General features: G+C 39.7%; 2 protein-coding genes across 2 annotated transcripts in view; both read right to left on the bottom strand.

The window, feature by feature from the left end:
- Positions 1-3,316, bottom strand: part of LOC149796459 (uncharacterized) — a 108,474-nt gene extending 105,158 nt beyond the window's left edge. The window contains exon 1 of the mRNA XM_089961164.1: positions 3,173-3,316. The gene's annotated coding sequence lies outside the window, so the exon portion shown is untranslated. The remainder of the gene's footprint in view (positions 1-3,172) is intronic.
- A 3,881-nt stretch (positions 3,317-7,197) lies between these two features.
- LOC149796458 (general transcription factor II-I repeat domain-containing protein 2B-like) lies at positions 7,198-7,650 on the bottom strand. Its single transcript, XM_089960559.1, has one exon. The coding sequence runs from the start codon at positions 7,648-7,650 to the stop codon at positions 7,198-7,200; it is 453 nt and encodes a 150-aa protein (XP_089816685.1).
- Positions 7,651-16,319: the final 8,669 nt, after the last annotated feature.

Raw genomic sequence — 16,319 nt, 5'->3', positions numbered from 1 at the left:
TTTTAACATTTCAATTTCTCATAACATTCATTGATAATTTTAAAAAAAACTATGCAGGCCATACTCAGCTTTACATAAACATGTGCCAACACCATTAGTATGATCTTATATTCTAGGCTATTTTCATGTTGGTGCTGTTTTAATTTGGGATTTAGCTTCTAAGAAAGAATGAACACATTTTAAAATCACAAGAATTTTTTTTACAAAAATATCTCCTCTTAACAACTACTTTAAGTTTTCTAATGTAGACTTTCATGCTAACGTTAAAATTAGTGAATGATAACTGGATCAAGCATAGACACACTTCATTTGAACCTGCATGAGAATTTTGATGAAGACTAAACTATATGATGTGGTCATATAAGTGCATTTATGAAAATTATACCAAATATCAATAGTGTTCTAAACTTTAATATAGTTTCACTAAAGTCTATTTAATCAGTGCTTCCTTTTATGCACATTTGTGTGGCTGAGATGTACACTAGAGTTATGATGCACACACTTTGTTCCAGTGCATATTTTTGATTCAAAGGACTCGCATAATGCAATCAAGATTTATTCAGTATCCAATGCATAGGATGACAGATGGCAACGTGTATAATTCAAGCACATGCACTGAAATGATGGAGTAGCCTTCCCTAATCTCAGGAGCACTCACATTATTTCCACCGAGATCAGCAACATGTCATCCAGACAAACTAACCTCAATGCTTGTTGGGCTACAAAACAATCTTGAAATGGAAGCAGGCACTCATAATCACTAGCCAAGAAAGTGAAAGAAGCAGAACACAACAGAGTAACTGTGGATCGTAACTTTCATGAAAAATGGAGAAAATGACTCCATTCACTGAAATACAGTACATCCGCTGTGATTACAGATGTGACTTTTGATCGCGTGATTGTGATGACTGCAAAAGTGAATCATTCTTTCATAACAGGGTTTAAGAATTTTCAAATGTCTACCCTTGTTCACCACAAGATATCTGGAGAACACATTATCACCCAAGGCATTCTTTCGCAACAAAGAGGTCAGTAAGCTTGCAGAGTCAAATGCATCATTTTGATTACAAAGGGGTTGGGGGAATCACTGTAGCTTTTGTTGGTTTATAACTGCTGCAATATGAGAAAGATTTAAAAGTTCAAGTGTAATTTAATAAAAAGAAGATGAATCTCTGATTTTTCGATGAAAAATGTATTCTGGGACAAAGTACAATAAAACTGATGAAAGTACACATTTTATGACAGGCAGTAAATTAGCTTCCATTTGGTTAAAAAGGTTTATTTGAGTTTTTGTACTGGCTTATATATGTTATATGCAATGTATTGGTTTCTAATATTGCTACAAAAAGATGAAAGATACTGTTAAAAGTACAACTATAAACTAAAAGGAAAATGAACTAATAAAATTACTATATGAATAGACAATGCATTGTTTTTTAGTTGTGCATGTTTATTTATTTGTATTTTTTAGAGAGAGAGAGTGAGTATAGGATAGTACAAAAGTTTTTGTAATACACACAGCTTTCATTATGACATGAAAATGGTGAAATTCATCTGGTTTGTACTGGATCAGTCTTAGGCTGCCCTAATACAAAAATGTCAACGTACATTAACACTTACACTTTTATCATTAGAATTTCTCAGGGTGTGTCACTAGCGATGTTCCCAAAAATATGCATGTATCATTGTATGACAATCCAAATAATGTGAATAATAACCATTTAAAGGTACGTGTCATCAAATTCTATAAAAAAAATATTGTTTAAAAAAAATCACATTACTGAAATAGTTGGTATTGAAAACCTATAATGATATGATCATATGTAGTACCTGTGCTGTAACAAAGAACAAAGATTAAATAAACTATAATCCTCGAGTAAAAGAGGCCTGAAGGGATTATAGTAAAAGTCATATATGTAATGTATGAACATTTAATCATCTTAAACTAAATATAAATTGTTGTTTTAAAATTTAATGCTAACTGTATTTAATCAAAGTCTATTCAATCCTGCTTATTGAATGCTCTGTACCTAATTATCAATCACTATGGACTTTTACAAAATGGGTCTGTGGGTGCGTGAGAAAGCTTGCCAGTAGCTTCTTGTGGGTTGGTGGTTCTTGACGGGGTTTTCCTGGGTTCCTCCTCCACCATTTATACTGGCCACCATGAAGAGCCTATCATGTTCTGAAAAATGCTATTAAACCCTATAACAACCCTTTAATGGCCATGTACTAAACCGGGTCAAGAAAATAGCACATTGTGTCTAATTGTCACAATATAAGGTAGTAACAATTTGTTTATCAACATACGTAGCTTTCATTGTGACATCACAGTACATGACATTCAATCTGGATTGTACTGGATTGCACCTGAAGACTGAACTCGTCCAAAAATGTCCACATACTTTAACATTGATTCTGCTGTAGGTACTTCTCAGGGTGTATAAACAATGACCTTCCAAAGGTATGTGCATGCATGAGGATATGAATAAAGTGAATGACTGTCATTTAAAGGTATGTATGATCAAATTTTAACGTATGGCACACATTGCTGAAAGAATCTATGTTGGATTCATATATGACCTGTATGACTTTTTACTATAAATTATCACAGCCTTATTAGCAGAACCCCTCTTTAATGGTTCATTCCTCAAAAACAATGATGGATGAGATCTATCTACTTTAAGCCAATAGGGAAAGAGTATTAATCTCTGTATATTTAAGAGTATTAATCTCTGTATATTTAACAGTGTTAATCTCTGTGTATTTAACAGCATTAATCTCTGTATATTTAACAGTATTAATCTCTGTATATTTATTACACAAGAAATTATCTTTTAAACAGTGCTATATGCAGTGGGACATAATACATGGGGTAGGAGACTGGAGAGAATAAACGTAGCCAAAATTGTAAAATCTTGCCCAACATGTACAGTTATAAGTATAATCCGTGCAGAAAAGCCTCTTTGGGCGCATGCAAATACCTATTTTGATATCATCAAAGCAAGCAAAGAAATAGCTTGGTTCTTAAGTAAAATGTCAAAAGTGACAACGAAAATTGGGTCACACCCCTGGTTAAAGCATCCATGTCAGCCCACTGCCAAAATTTATTTGTTTCAAATATTGCCACAAGTTTGTAAATAACATATTATAAGTTAATTGATATATTTACCTTTATTAGGTTCCTTTATCTCTAAACCGTAAATGCTTCATCGTGAACGAGTAGTAACTATCCTTGTTTTAATGAGGAAGTTCTAAAATGGCGACAATCTCGCAGCTGCGCGTGATTATGCGAGAATGATAAATCGCTAGATATTTCTCTATTTTTCAAAGAAAATAGCGTTGTTTTTTGTGTTTGTTATATGTAATTTACTTTAATCCATCATTATTATACGAATGAATTTGTTATAGTACATAATATCAATGACAATGAGTATAAACACTAGCCAATTAAACTTGGCCCAGAATACCAACATACATTTAAATTATGGCATGGATACGGATAAAGGCTCCAGAAGGATACAAAATACGGAAGACTTTTGCAGATTATTGTTCGTTCCAAACAAAATCGCAAATTTGGCTATCTGTCACTCGGTAAATTTTCAGGTCAACGTCATTAAATGTAGCCAAAAGATACATCATTCGAAGTATTTAAAACGAATTACTTTTAGCTACATTTAACGAAGCTGACCTGAAAATTGAGTTAAGCTAGGAAAAAATTTCTCGGAGGAACCACAGAGTTTGACATTTTAATAAAGTACGAAGAAATCTGTGACAATGCAAAATCACCTTATCAGTACAATAAGTGTATATTTATTGTACAGGTAAGGTGATTTCAAGTTGTCAGTTTTCGTCATACTTTATTGATGAAACGCCAGACTTCTGTGATGGAAACTATCAACTTATTACGAATTTATGGATTTAAAAAAAAGTAATAGAACAGAGTGAGAACCAACCAGCTTTGTAAAATTCAACAAATAATTGATTTCCCTAAACTACAAAATGATAAAGTACAAAAACTCACGGTATTGCAAATGAAATCCCAAGTAATCATGGAGTTATTAACAGGACAGCTCCGCTGGCCTGAGTGGTAGAGCGTCCGCCTCAGATGCGGAAGATCGCGAGTTCGAACACCGGCAGAGTCATACCAAAGACTTACATATGGCAAAATATGGCAATAGCAGCTGCCTCGCTAGACGCTCAGCATTAAGAAGTTAGTGTTAGGACTGGTCGGCCTGGTGTCAGGACAATGTGACTTGGTCAATGGCACGATGCCCCAGTGCTAGACATTACAGTAAACTGCCACAATGCAAACGTCGTAGTGATATGACGGAATATTTTTTTTTTAAGCTACGTCAAAAATTCCAAATCACACACACACACACACACACACAGTTACTAACACAAGTCCTAAAGAACAAAGTTCTGAATAAACTTTAGAGGTATTCCAAAATGAATCTAACGCTGAAATTGTTGATGTGCCCATGATTGCCTTAATAGTAATGATGTGCCAAATATCTTTCGTTGAATCAAAATATTAACCTGCAAGAAAATATCCTATACTGAATTTCCCTATAAATGCAAGTATTTATTTCAACATTATTATTTCAGACAAGTACTTTGTATTTCCTTTGAAAACAATAATTTGAATAAATTCCGGCCCAAATGAAATACAGATATAAGACACTACACTAAGACGGATTTCTGACTCAGATGTTATTGCAAGAATAAATAATTTTATACTCTTCTATCTGACCTAGGTCACAATTTTTTTTTTAAATTATAGAAGATAAGATAAGAAGATAGGAATTCTTTATTTCAGACTATATATATATATATATATATATATATATATATATATATATATATATATATATATATATATATATATATATATATATATATAATGGAAACTAACAAAGCTCCAAAATAGGTTGCCGATACAAATGTTGCAAGCGGTATATGCAGCATGGGTCTCCGTGAGGGAATAGCGGCAGCACTGCATATACTTCAAGAAAGCGCGTACGACAACAACGCAGTACCAGACATTGCCACCGTCAACTGTTTGGAAGGGCATAAGGGTCGCACGAACATTTAGCAGCTAACTGGGCCCCCGGCGTTTGTTGACGACGTATACGCATTTAGCTACCTTCGCCGCAAAGACAAAAAAATAAATAAATATCCAAAGGCAGCGTGCTTTGTAAAACCGGGGATGGCTTGTCTACCAAAGCCGTTGTGGCTGATAGTCTAGGAGCAATGCCGAAAAACGCAACTCCCACCCAAACGTCTGCATTTTTTTTATTGTTGGACTCTCTAGCACCTCCGGTATAGTACTATCGACAATAGCACAGATCGAAGCGGATACGAGGATTAGATCTTGGACCGTATGGCATTCGCAGTAAAACAACCCCGATAGTAATACACTTGCTATCGTTTTATTAGTAGCTAAGGTGGAGGTATTCAAAATCTGTATGGAAGAACGGCAGATGTGTTCGCCCATTTTTCAGCACACGATAGGCTATGCATGGCGGCCAGTATTAATAGTGGAGGAAGAACCCGGGAAGAACCACCAACCCACGAGAAGCTACTGGCAAGTTGTCTCACATTGGCCGAATCCTAGACGCGAACCCACTCAGACAGAGGTGAGATGGCAGTGATCCGTAACGGAGAGCGCTTTAGACCACTTGGCCACTCGGGGCCCCCGAACGACGACGACTTGCTTAGTCGTAGGGTCTTTACTCCGTCGACTAAACACGCGAGTTTCCGTTGTTGCATACATCCTGGGATTGCAACAAACTATTCTGATAATATTGGTATTAGTGCAGTATATATCTGATATTTGTGCAGTATATTTATGCGAAATACGCCGACAACGATTTTTTTTTTTCCTTCTGTTTGGTGTTGATGGTTGTACGATACATATGTACCAGGTGTATTAGGTCTAATAGAGATATCACTAGGTATGTTATAATATCACCCACGAGAAGCCTATTACTATAGCATAAGCAGGAAATACGAGACCTTCGCGGAAAAACAATCTCTTCCGACGAGGCATGGAAGCGGTACGGTATCGGCACCAACAGACTCTACCGGACATGGAAGTCGGTGGATGGAAACTCTGCGTTGAAAGAGGATGTCCTGCAAAAGATCGAGAAAAAGATGTGGTTCAAAATTTAGCACAGCTCCTAGAGGTGATACTGAGCGATACGTTAGCAAATGTGGAGTCATCAAAGGAAGACCCATACGAGGAGATCCTGTGAAAGAACACCTAGACTCGCAGGGGTGTCCAAACGTTTTGCAAAGAGGGCCAGATTTGATAAAGTGAAGATGCCCGGGGGGCAATAGTTCCTTCTGATGTTTTTATAACCACAAAAGTTACATGCAAATATACACTGTTATAGAACAATAAATAAATATAAAAAACCAAATAAACAATAAATAAAACAATTTTCATTGTCACAATTATCTTTATTTTTCAAATGGCAATGTAACTAAATATAAGCCACTCAGGCAGACATGAACAACTCTAAAAATACAATTCTGCCGTTCATTCATATCTGGATAGTCAGATAACATTGAACTGTATGTAATACCTTAAATTTCCATGGGTTAGATAAATATCTCTGCCTCATAGTCATTTTAAACAGGAGTTATAACTAATGCAAAGTTTACTGTTATCATTAAATTTTAAAACAAGTGAATTTTACTTTTGTCTTTTAAAAGATCTTTTAGAAAATAATAGTTTGTGCCACATGTACAGGTACATAACATCGACAGTTATAACCAAATCTTATTCAAGAGTTTAATAAAATAAGTGCCATAAGTCCAAGTGCATAAGTGTGTTTTTGGCTTTTCACTGTTAATAGTGACAGATGTTACCGTTCAAAACACTCAAATTCAGTTTGATCAAGAAACCGATAACTTGCTGACACTAATGAGAAGGGTGATATTGAGATCTGGAATTCACTAAAGAGGCCAGGTCTGGTTTGAGGGCAGTGGTTGAGATGCGTAAAACGTCACGTAAGTGGAAGTCGCTTAGTCTTGACCTCAATCGGTTTTTGTTTAAGTTCATGACAAAGAATGTCTGCTCACACAAATATGTGGAGCCGAATAAGCTCAGCATTTCTTAGCAAATGTTCGCATTTCTGGAAATCTGCCTTTATCCAGCTGCCCGTAAAAGTCAACAAGAGAAAGCTGCTAGTGTTTGGCGCGCCACTCGTCGTCACACTGCAGCTCAATGAGCTTCAGCTGCAGCTGTGGAGGAGCATTATCAGGGTCCACGGAAAAGGGAGAAGAGAAAAGCAACATGTCCTTTTCAATAACTACAAAATCCTGAAAGCGTTTGTTGAATTCCACAGAAAGAGATGCGATAGCTGTTGCATAACTCTTCATTTGCACGCCGATGTTGTCCTGTGGGAAACTGTCGATTACCTCTTTCAAAGCTGGGAAGTGCGCGGTGCAGGGCTCTGTTTGGGACAAGTGTCTTTGGAAAAGTTGCATTTTCGTTCCAAAGGCCTTGACGTGAGCGTATAGCTGGCTCACCACTGCATCTCGTCCTTGAAGACTAAAATTCAGCCCATTCAGATGCTTCGTTATGCCAACCAAAAAAGACAAATCTGCCAGCCATAAGGGATCGGACAATTCTTCCATCGGTTGCCCCTTTTCACACAAAAAATGTCTTTTTTCTTCTCTGAGAGAGAAAAATCGCTGCATTGCGGACCCCGACTTAGCCACCTCACATCTTTGTGATATATTACGTCTCCGTATTCAGCTTGGATGTCAAGCAAGAACTGCTGAAACTGTCGGTGTTGTAGAGCTTTAGAGCGAATATAATTGATTGCCTTTACCACTGGTTTCATAACATGATCAGATTTGAGATGTTTGACGCAGAGAGCCTGCTGATGAATTATACAGTGTAGTTTAATACCGTTACCTTCTCCTTCGCTGACTTTATTGCAGATCAGTGTTGACAATCCACTTCGCTCACCAGCCATGGCAGGCGCACCATCGGTAATGATTCCAGAAACTTTACTCCACGGTAGTTTCATATCAACAACAGCATCACAAATAGAAACGAATAAATTCGTACCTCTGGTTTGGTCTTTAAGGCTTTGGAGGTCAAGCAGCTCCTCTGTTACGTTCATGTTGTCGTCAGCTCCTCTTAAAAAAAAATCAAGAGCTGTGCAGTGTCAGAAGCATCGGTGATTTCATCACAGGCTAATGAGAAATAATCAAAAGTCACTCCCCTGTCCCTCAGTTGTCTCTGAATAGCTGACGATATGTCCTCAACTCTCCGTGCTACAGTGTTACGTGCCAGGCAAACATTCATAAATTCTTGCTTCTTCTCGTGACAGAAATGTTCTCCACCATTTTCATGACATAGTCTTTGATAAATGTACCTTCAGTAAAAGATTTGCCATGTTTAGCTAATAACATGGCCACTTCGTAGCTTGCTTTGGTGATATTTTCCTTTGACTCACAGGCCCGCGCGATGAATCGCTCTTGTGATGCCAGAGCAAATTGGAGTTGCTTCACTTTTTCAGCGCGGTCACTCCCTGTTAGCTTATCGTATGTGTTAGCATGTTTAGTCTGGTAGTGTCTCTTCACGTTGAAATCTTTAAACAAGGCAACCGTCTCGTTACAAATGAGACAAACACAATTGCCTCCATTTTCAGTGAAAAAGTTCTGTAATTCCCATCTCTCCTGAAAGCGGCGGCCGTCACTGTCAACTTTCCTCTTTTTCTTTTAGTTGCTATGGCAGAAATGAGCAGAGAAGGGTTCGCGTGCTAGCGGGCCATAAATAATACATTATATGACCGAAGCTGCGGGCCGTATGAAATCTTACCGCGGGCCGTGATTGGCTCGCGGGCCCGACTTTGGACACCCGTGACCTAGAGAATCGGGTGGCTTTGCTGGAGACAGTTGTACGATATCTTGGGGAAGTGTGCAGGAGATGGAGCTCTCACGTGTCGAGAAGCTATAGGAAAATGCCACAAGTCAAGCTAGTTCCTAGTGGTGGTACATCCTTTTCGGTGGATCCAGCAACTACATAACTAGAAAGACTAATGAGGGCTTTCCGCTATGGCAACTGTGCAAATCACCCTGTTGTGTCGTGCGAGGCGTTTGTCCTATCTTGCAAACTGTCGAATGCTGGCTATATGGATCGGCACACTCGCAACTCGATTGATCGTGGGCTGTAAGACTACGACAATGCAGAGGAGTCGCCTCTTTACAACTTCTAGTTGATGGTTCATTGTGCACTTCCTACACACAAACTGCACGACGGCAACCAACCAACTTGAGCGTTGTCGAATGCTCTTCTGATCGCGTGCGCACTCGAAGACAACATATTACACTGGTCAACAGTGAAATCATTACTGACTTGAAAAGGCCCTAATCTGTAGTATTTTGGTGTGCCGAACACGAATATAACCGTGAAAAATTTGTATTGGCTCTCGTTTTGAAGATATTCATATACCTCATTTTCTATGTTTCACTGTGTAAATTTCTCCAGTAGGACTGCAGCAACATCCGGAATAATGATGTAACATTGCATAATACCATCATGCTCACATCATCCACAGTTGATTGCATCATTTTCTGATGCAATGCAATACTAATGCATTGCGGCTGTTGAAGTAAGTTGACGTCAGCAGTGTACTATACATGTGTAGGCCTATTATACTAATGCCAGGCGGCTGCTGAAGCTGACGTAAGCAGTGTACTATATAAAGCCCAATCAGATAGGTTCAGCATTTAAAATATTTTAGACGTTGTGCGAGACAGTTCAAGCTACTGTTACATAAAACTTATTATTTTATCCATTTACGTACAATAAAGAACAGTAATGCCTCGAAAGTGTGTTAATACCGCGGACAATTTTTGCTATATTTGTGGGGAAGTGACATTTGCCAACCAGAAGAAAAGTATCAATTCTCAAGTGAAGAAGGCATATCATCTTTACTTCGGATGCAAGGTTGGTGACCAAGACAAGCCTTGGGCTCCGCATATATGCTGTGCTACATGTACAACACAGCTTTCACAGTGGTTGAATTGCAAAAGGTCATCAATGCCGTTTGCAGTCCCAATGGTGTGGAGAGAGCCAAGCAACCACCTAAATGACTGTTACTTCTGCTTGGTTCCTCCTCTTTCCGGCGGAATAACGAAGCGAAAGAAGTCGAGAATAGTCTACCCAAACATTCCGTCTGCATTGAGACCAGTTCCACATGGTGAGGGACTTCCTATTCCAGAACCTCCAGCAGAATATTCTCTTGATTCATCTGACGAAGACAAAGGTGAGTCGACCTGTTCTTCTCCTGGTCCATCAGCATGCAGTGATCCAGATTTTCACTGTGGTGCATCATCAACCCCACACAGAATAACACAGGAAGAACTAAATGACCTGATTCGTGATTTGGACTTATCAAAGAACAAGGCAGAATTGCTAGGATCAAGACTCCAACAATGGAATCTTCTAGAAGAAGATGTCACAATTACTGCATATCGAAAGCGCCACCAGCAATTGGAGCCTTTCTTCAGAAAGGAAAGTAATCTGATATTCTGTTCCGATATTGAGGGCCTCATGAATGCTTTAAAAATCACTCATGACCCACAAGAATGGAGACTATTTGTGGACTCTTCGAAACTGAGTCTCAAGGCTGTGCTTTTGCACAATGGAAACATTCTTCCATCTATTCCAGTAGCGTATGCTGTCCACATGAAAGAGACATACGATAACTTAAGGCAGCTACTGAATTCCATTGAGTATAACAAGTACAGCTGGCACCTCTGTGGTGATTTGAAGGTAGTTGCCCTTTTAATGGGACTGCAGCAAGGATATACAAAATACATGTGTTTCTTATGCGAGTGGGATAGCCGAGCAAGGGAAATGCACTACATGAGGAAGGAATGGACTCACAGGCAGAATGTAGCCATTGGAGAGAAGAATATCCAACACCCAGCTCTGGTTGAGGCTCAGAAAATCTTGCTACCACCCCTTCACATCAAAATAGGTTTGATGAAGAACTTCGTGAAAGCCATTGACCGGACTTTGCCAGCATTCCGATACCTGCATGAAAAATTCCCTCGACTCAGCGAAGCAAAGATTAAAGAGGGAGTTTTTGTGGGTCCTCAGATTCGAGAGCTTTTCAAAGATGACCGGTTCAACAACTTGCTGGAAGGTGACGCGAAACAAGCATGGAATGCTTTTCGCCTAGTTTCTACAAACTTCCTCGGAAATGTTAGGGCAGAAAACTATAAGGAACTAGTAGAAGACATGTTGATGAAGTATAAGAAACTTGGCTGCAATATGTCTCTAAAGATTCACTTCCTTCATTCCCATTTGGATTTCTTTCCTAGCAACTGTGGTATTGTTAGTGATGAACACGGCGAACGATTTCATCAAGATATCGCAACAATGGAACAAAGATACCAGGGAAAATGGTCCACTACAATGCTGGCTGACTACTGCTGGACACTCCTCAGAGATGCTCCCGAACAGCTGTACAAGAGACAGGCGAAGAAATCTAAGATGTAGTTAATGACTTGATTTTTTATAGGTAGGCTATTACAGTTGACCTTTTACTATTGGAATGCATTTCGTTATGTAAACATTAATTTCTTGCAGATTACAAAAAAACTAGAGCCAATTTTGCAATTTGACTGTCATATTCGTGTTCAGCACATAAAAATTGATAAGAATTGACTAATTTTATTTCAGTAACATAACTTTTGTAAAAATTTGTTGTCCAGTGAAAATATCTGAAACAAAGGGCACAACGTGTTATATCGACTATACATATTAGGTGGAACCACCAATACGTAGAATGTTGCAGGTTCAATACAACCCTTTGGCGTGAGATCGAGTGTCTCGGTACAACCTATGTTATATATAAATACGCACACAAACTAACATCAACACGAGGAAAAGACCTGACCCCTGTATGGCGCTAGATTCCAAAGTTTTTCATATAGGAAAAGAAGTAATGTCAGCCGACAGCACGGATATAATAGATGTATAATCAATCCCTCTCCACCCCCCACCCCCGCAAAAAGAAAGAAATAACCTGTCAAAAGTGAGAAACAATCTTTTTTCCTTATTTCACTATGTTGATATTCACTGAAATAACGGGATAACAGCAATTTCTTAGTCCGCCTTTGAGACGTGGGCCATTTTATTTTACCCCCACCCTGGGAACATTTTAGGGGCGAACATGTGAGTCATCATTTCTGATACCGTTACACCTAAAACCGAGGATAATTTTATTTTTACCCCGACTTTATAACCGGCACCAACAATTTTGTACACCGCCAACACATACACCATTGGCAGGGCCCCCACCCCCTCGGTAATCCATACAGTAGCAGTTTTGGATCCTTTACCCCATATTATGAGAGTACTCGATCACAAACGACCACGAGCAATTAGCAGAATGCAAAGCAAGGTAATGTACGTACTGGCTAAGTATCTACACAAAAGAGACACGCGTGCTATAGTATACGAGACACGCGAGCTACAGTATATGCAACAGTTATAGACGAGACCTGAGCTTAGAATTATAAGTGCTCAAAGTTTGTAGTTTGTACCAAGCGTTGGGAAATAGTCACAAATACAAGGTCACGTATACAAAATAGTTGAATTTCAGTCATGTTTTATGTGTAGAGCTGGAGCTACAGTAAAACCTAAGATTTGCAATAAGTGCGAAGGATTGTGTCCAGAATGCTAGCGCTGATAAAAGTAAATGCCAGAGAAACATCCGGCAGAGTCCTTAAGAAAATGGCAACTCTTGCCGTGTTTCGAGCTCTGTCTCAGGACCAGATGGAGTCGTATGTAATTGTCTGAGACCAGTTGAAAATTTGGTGGGTATAAACAGAAATGATATATTTATACGTTTAATTCTTGAACACAATTGTTCAATTAGAGATTACTGCAGCTACTGGATACACACATCCTTACACTCTATATGAAAATATCAATCAGGGATAACTCAGGAATAAGAAGCATGTCAATTCATTTGTGTTTGGGAAATTTTTGGACGACTAAGTATACATACTCGCGTGTAACTATAGAAAATATGTCATCTGAAGAATATGACAGGCATAGTATATAACCACAAGAGGCTGTGTTGGTCCTGCTCAGTTCATATATGCCCGGGCCATCACATTCCCCAAATGTGCACGAATAGAGCAGGTTCTAAAATGCATATGGCTGAAAGGGTGGTGGCAGAGTCAAGGAGCGATCCGCACCAGGGCTCGAAAAGCCATTGTCAGCGTCGCGCTGTGAGAGGGCTCCAATGTCTGCACCGTCTTCCTATTGCAAAGGCCAGGTTCACTAGTAAGAGACTATTCAGCAATAGTCCCCTAAAACAACAGGTTTGCAGCAGATGCTATGGCATTCCTTTAGGTCATGGAACGAAGGGTAAACTAGGTGGTCGGTTGCGATGTACAGACGCTTGGTGGTGTAAAGTTTAGCCTTCTGCTTTCAGCGAGATCGGAAAAACAAGGAGGCCAGCGAAACCAAGTGATCAATACGACGAGTTGCTTCAGGAGTCAACCTGCTTGGTTTTAGGCAGAAGAAAACGAGTAGCTAGCCAATGACGCAAAGGTACTTATGCTGTGACTCGTCGAAAACTGCATTAGCGTAGGTCATGGATGGGCAGTCTCGAACGCAGCAGAAGCTGTTGCGAGGCCAAAGCTGTATAACAATGATTAATTTACGCAATACATTAGATCATCTTTCAAGTAATGGTGTGTGAATGCTGAGTGGCCATGTAAGTATAAAGGCCACATGCGTCAATTAAGGTTTGACGGTACTGAGTTTTCGGTGAAGGTTTGCGATGTGGACAAGTTCAAACTCCAGTGTCATGTAAAATCGGCCATTCTGTTTGGTTTGGATGATGGGAAATATCCTATACGCGTCTGCGGCTTAGTTAGGCGGCATGCTAAACAATGAATAGGTCAGATGCCACAATGTCTGGATCAACAACTTCATCCGCATATTTTGCCACAATAATAAGCACAACAAAAAAGGAGCACGTGTACCATCCATGACTCCACGTCTTTAGCCGTGAGTAGTGAAGTGGGACGATGTAGGGACAATGGGAAAAGACATTACAAACCACCACCGCGGGACTGTTTAGGGACAAGATTTATTGGGACAATGGGAAAATACAATACAGACCCCTTTGTGACTGTTTAGGGACAATGGGAAATTGAACATGGAGAATATTGGGTCTGTTTACGAACAAGGAGTTTCTATAGCGTCTGACATCACGGTAGGGGAGATTGGTAACACTGTTGCAACAAGGGGAGGTGACGTCACAGTATTGAGCAAAGAGCGGGTGAACAGAGATAACACAAACAAGAGACAAACACTTATACGACATTTTTTTTTTTAAATTTGGAGACAAGAAAGAAATTTCTTTTCGAGGAACATGAGTGGCTCTGAAAAGGGCATTTGGGTTCTTCTGCTACTTCTTCTACTTTCTCCAGTTGTTCCAACAGCTCCTGACTTTTCCTAATATTTCTTTCTTCTTCTTCTTTATCTCTGTCTCTGGCATCCAGTCTGGATCGCCTATCGTTCTGATTTTTTCCTGGACTTTGATCCAGTTGTTGTTCAGTTTTTCAAAATCTTTTTTCTTTATGTTGTCTCTTTCCTTTCTCTCTTTACTCCAGGCTTCTTTGATCTTTTTGACTTCTTCTGTCAGCACTTTCCGGATCAGTTCTTCTGCTTTCTTGAGCTGACCTACTCCCCACTTTACAAATGACCACTCACTCCATTCCAAGATATCTTCTAAGAAGCACCTGACTCTCGTGACATGATCAGTGGCCTCCTTCAGTGTTCCCACTCTCACATAGGGAGGGTGAATGAAGCCTCTTAATCTCTTTACTTCTTCCTCTATTATTCCCTGGACAAGATCAATAGCTACCTTGAGACTTGTTACTTGAATTGTCACAAAGTCTTTGGTAACTGGATGCCTCCATCCTTGTTCAAGCCTTTCCACTACGCAGGCTTCATCCACCATCCAGTACCAACTGTCTTTCAAATTGTTGAATAAATCCGTGACTGCTGCCATCTTCTTTTGCTTATTCCGTAGAATGGCGCGAATGACGAGCGTTTTGAGTTTTTATGTGTAAAGCACAAACGTGAAGGAAAACATCCACTACTTCTCTATTCACATAGTATCTACTATCCACACAGAGGTGAGGAGTCAAAAACCTAACCACAACTATATTATCCACACAAGCGAAGAAGCCAAATCAAACCCAAAATGTACTATCCACATACGCGAAGAAGCAAAATTAAACCCCAATTTTACTATCCACACACGAGAAGAAGCAAAACCATAATCACAATCTAATATCCACACACGCGAAGAAGCTAAAATCTAACATAATCTACTATCACACACACGAAGAAGCACAAACAAACCCAAAATATACTATCCACACACGCGAAGAAGCAAAATTAAACCCAAAATCTACTATCCACACAAACGTACGTGAGCGCTTATAAACCACATTAATCTACTATCCACATAAATGTACGTGAGCGCTTACAAACCCCAAAGATCTACTATCCACACAAACGTACGTGAACTCTCTCTCTCTCTCTCTCTCTCTCTCTCTCTCTCACACACACACACACACACACACACACACACACACACACACACTCCACAGTCACACAAATGGGCAAAACTGAATAGTGTCTCTTTTCTAGAGCTTTGGTTAGCCCTGAGAAGGGCTGTTTTTTGTAAACTCCAAATGCACCTGGTTAATGCCTACACCTTCCAGGCCTAGCACCACACACGCAGCGCCTACTACAATCGTTCTCCCAATTCACTCGTGTGGTTGGGAGTGCTGAGGGAGGATGACTGGCTTCACTATCCCACTCTTCACTTTGAGGAATAGTGAACACTTGTTGCTGTTGTTCCCTCTGTCTTACGTGTCTCACTCGATGATAAATTGGTCTGCTTGCCTCCTGTGTATGTTGCACTGGTTGTGGCTGTAGCTGTGGTGCAGCTACTGGCTGTGGTGCTGCTATTGCCTGTGGAGGTGCCCTCACCATAGGTTTCACCTCACAACCTTTTCTCTGCATGAGGTGAGGCAGGATCCCTCTATTCTTTTCCTCCTCTTCTTTCATTTTTCTCTCTTTCTCCTCCTCTTCTATCTTCACTTCATCTGCAATAGCTTCCATGGCTAGCTCATCCAGGATTCGCCTGGTGTACTCCAGGTGCATTTGGAGTTCCAAAAGCTTCGATATTCTGCTGCTCATTCTTCAATGTTGTCTCGTTGACAGTGGGTAGACAGACTGCCGA

The sequence above is a fragment of the Sinohyriopsis cumingii genome, chromosome 6 (genome assembly GCF_028554795.1).
Source record: "Sinohyriopsis cumingii isolate HCF-2022 chromosome 6, ASM2855479v2, whole genome shotgun sequence".
Classification (NCBI taxonomy): Eukaryota; Metazoa; Mollusca; class Bivalvia; order Unionida; family Unionidae; genus Sinohyriopsis; species Sinohyriopsis cumingii.
This window is presented reverse-complemented; position numbering and strand designations above follow the sequence as displayed.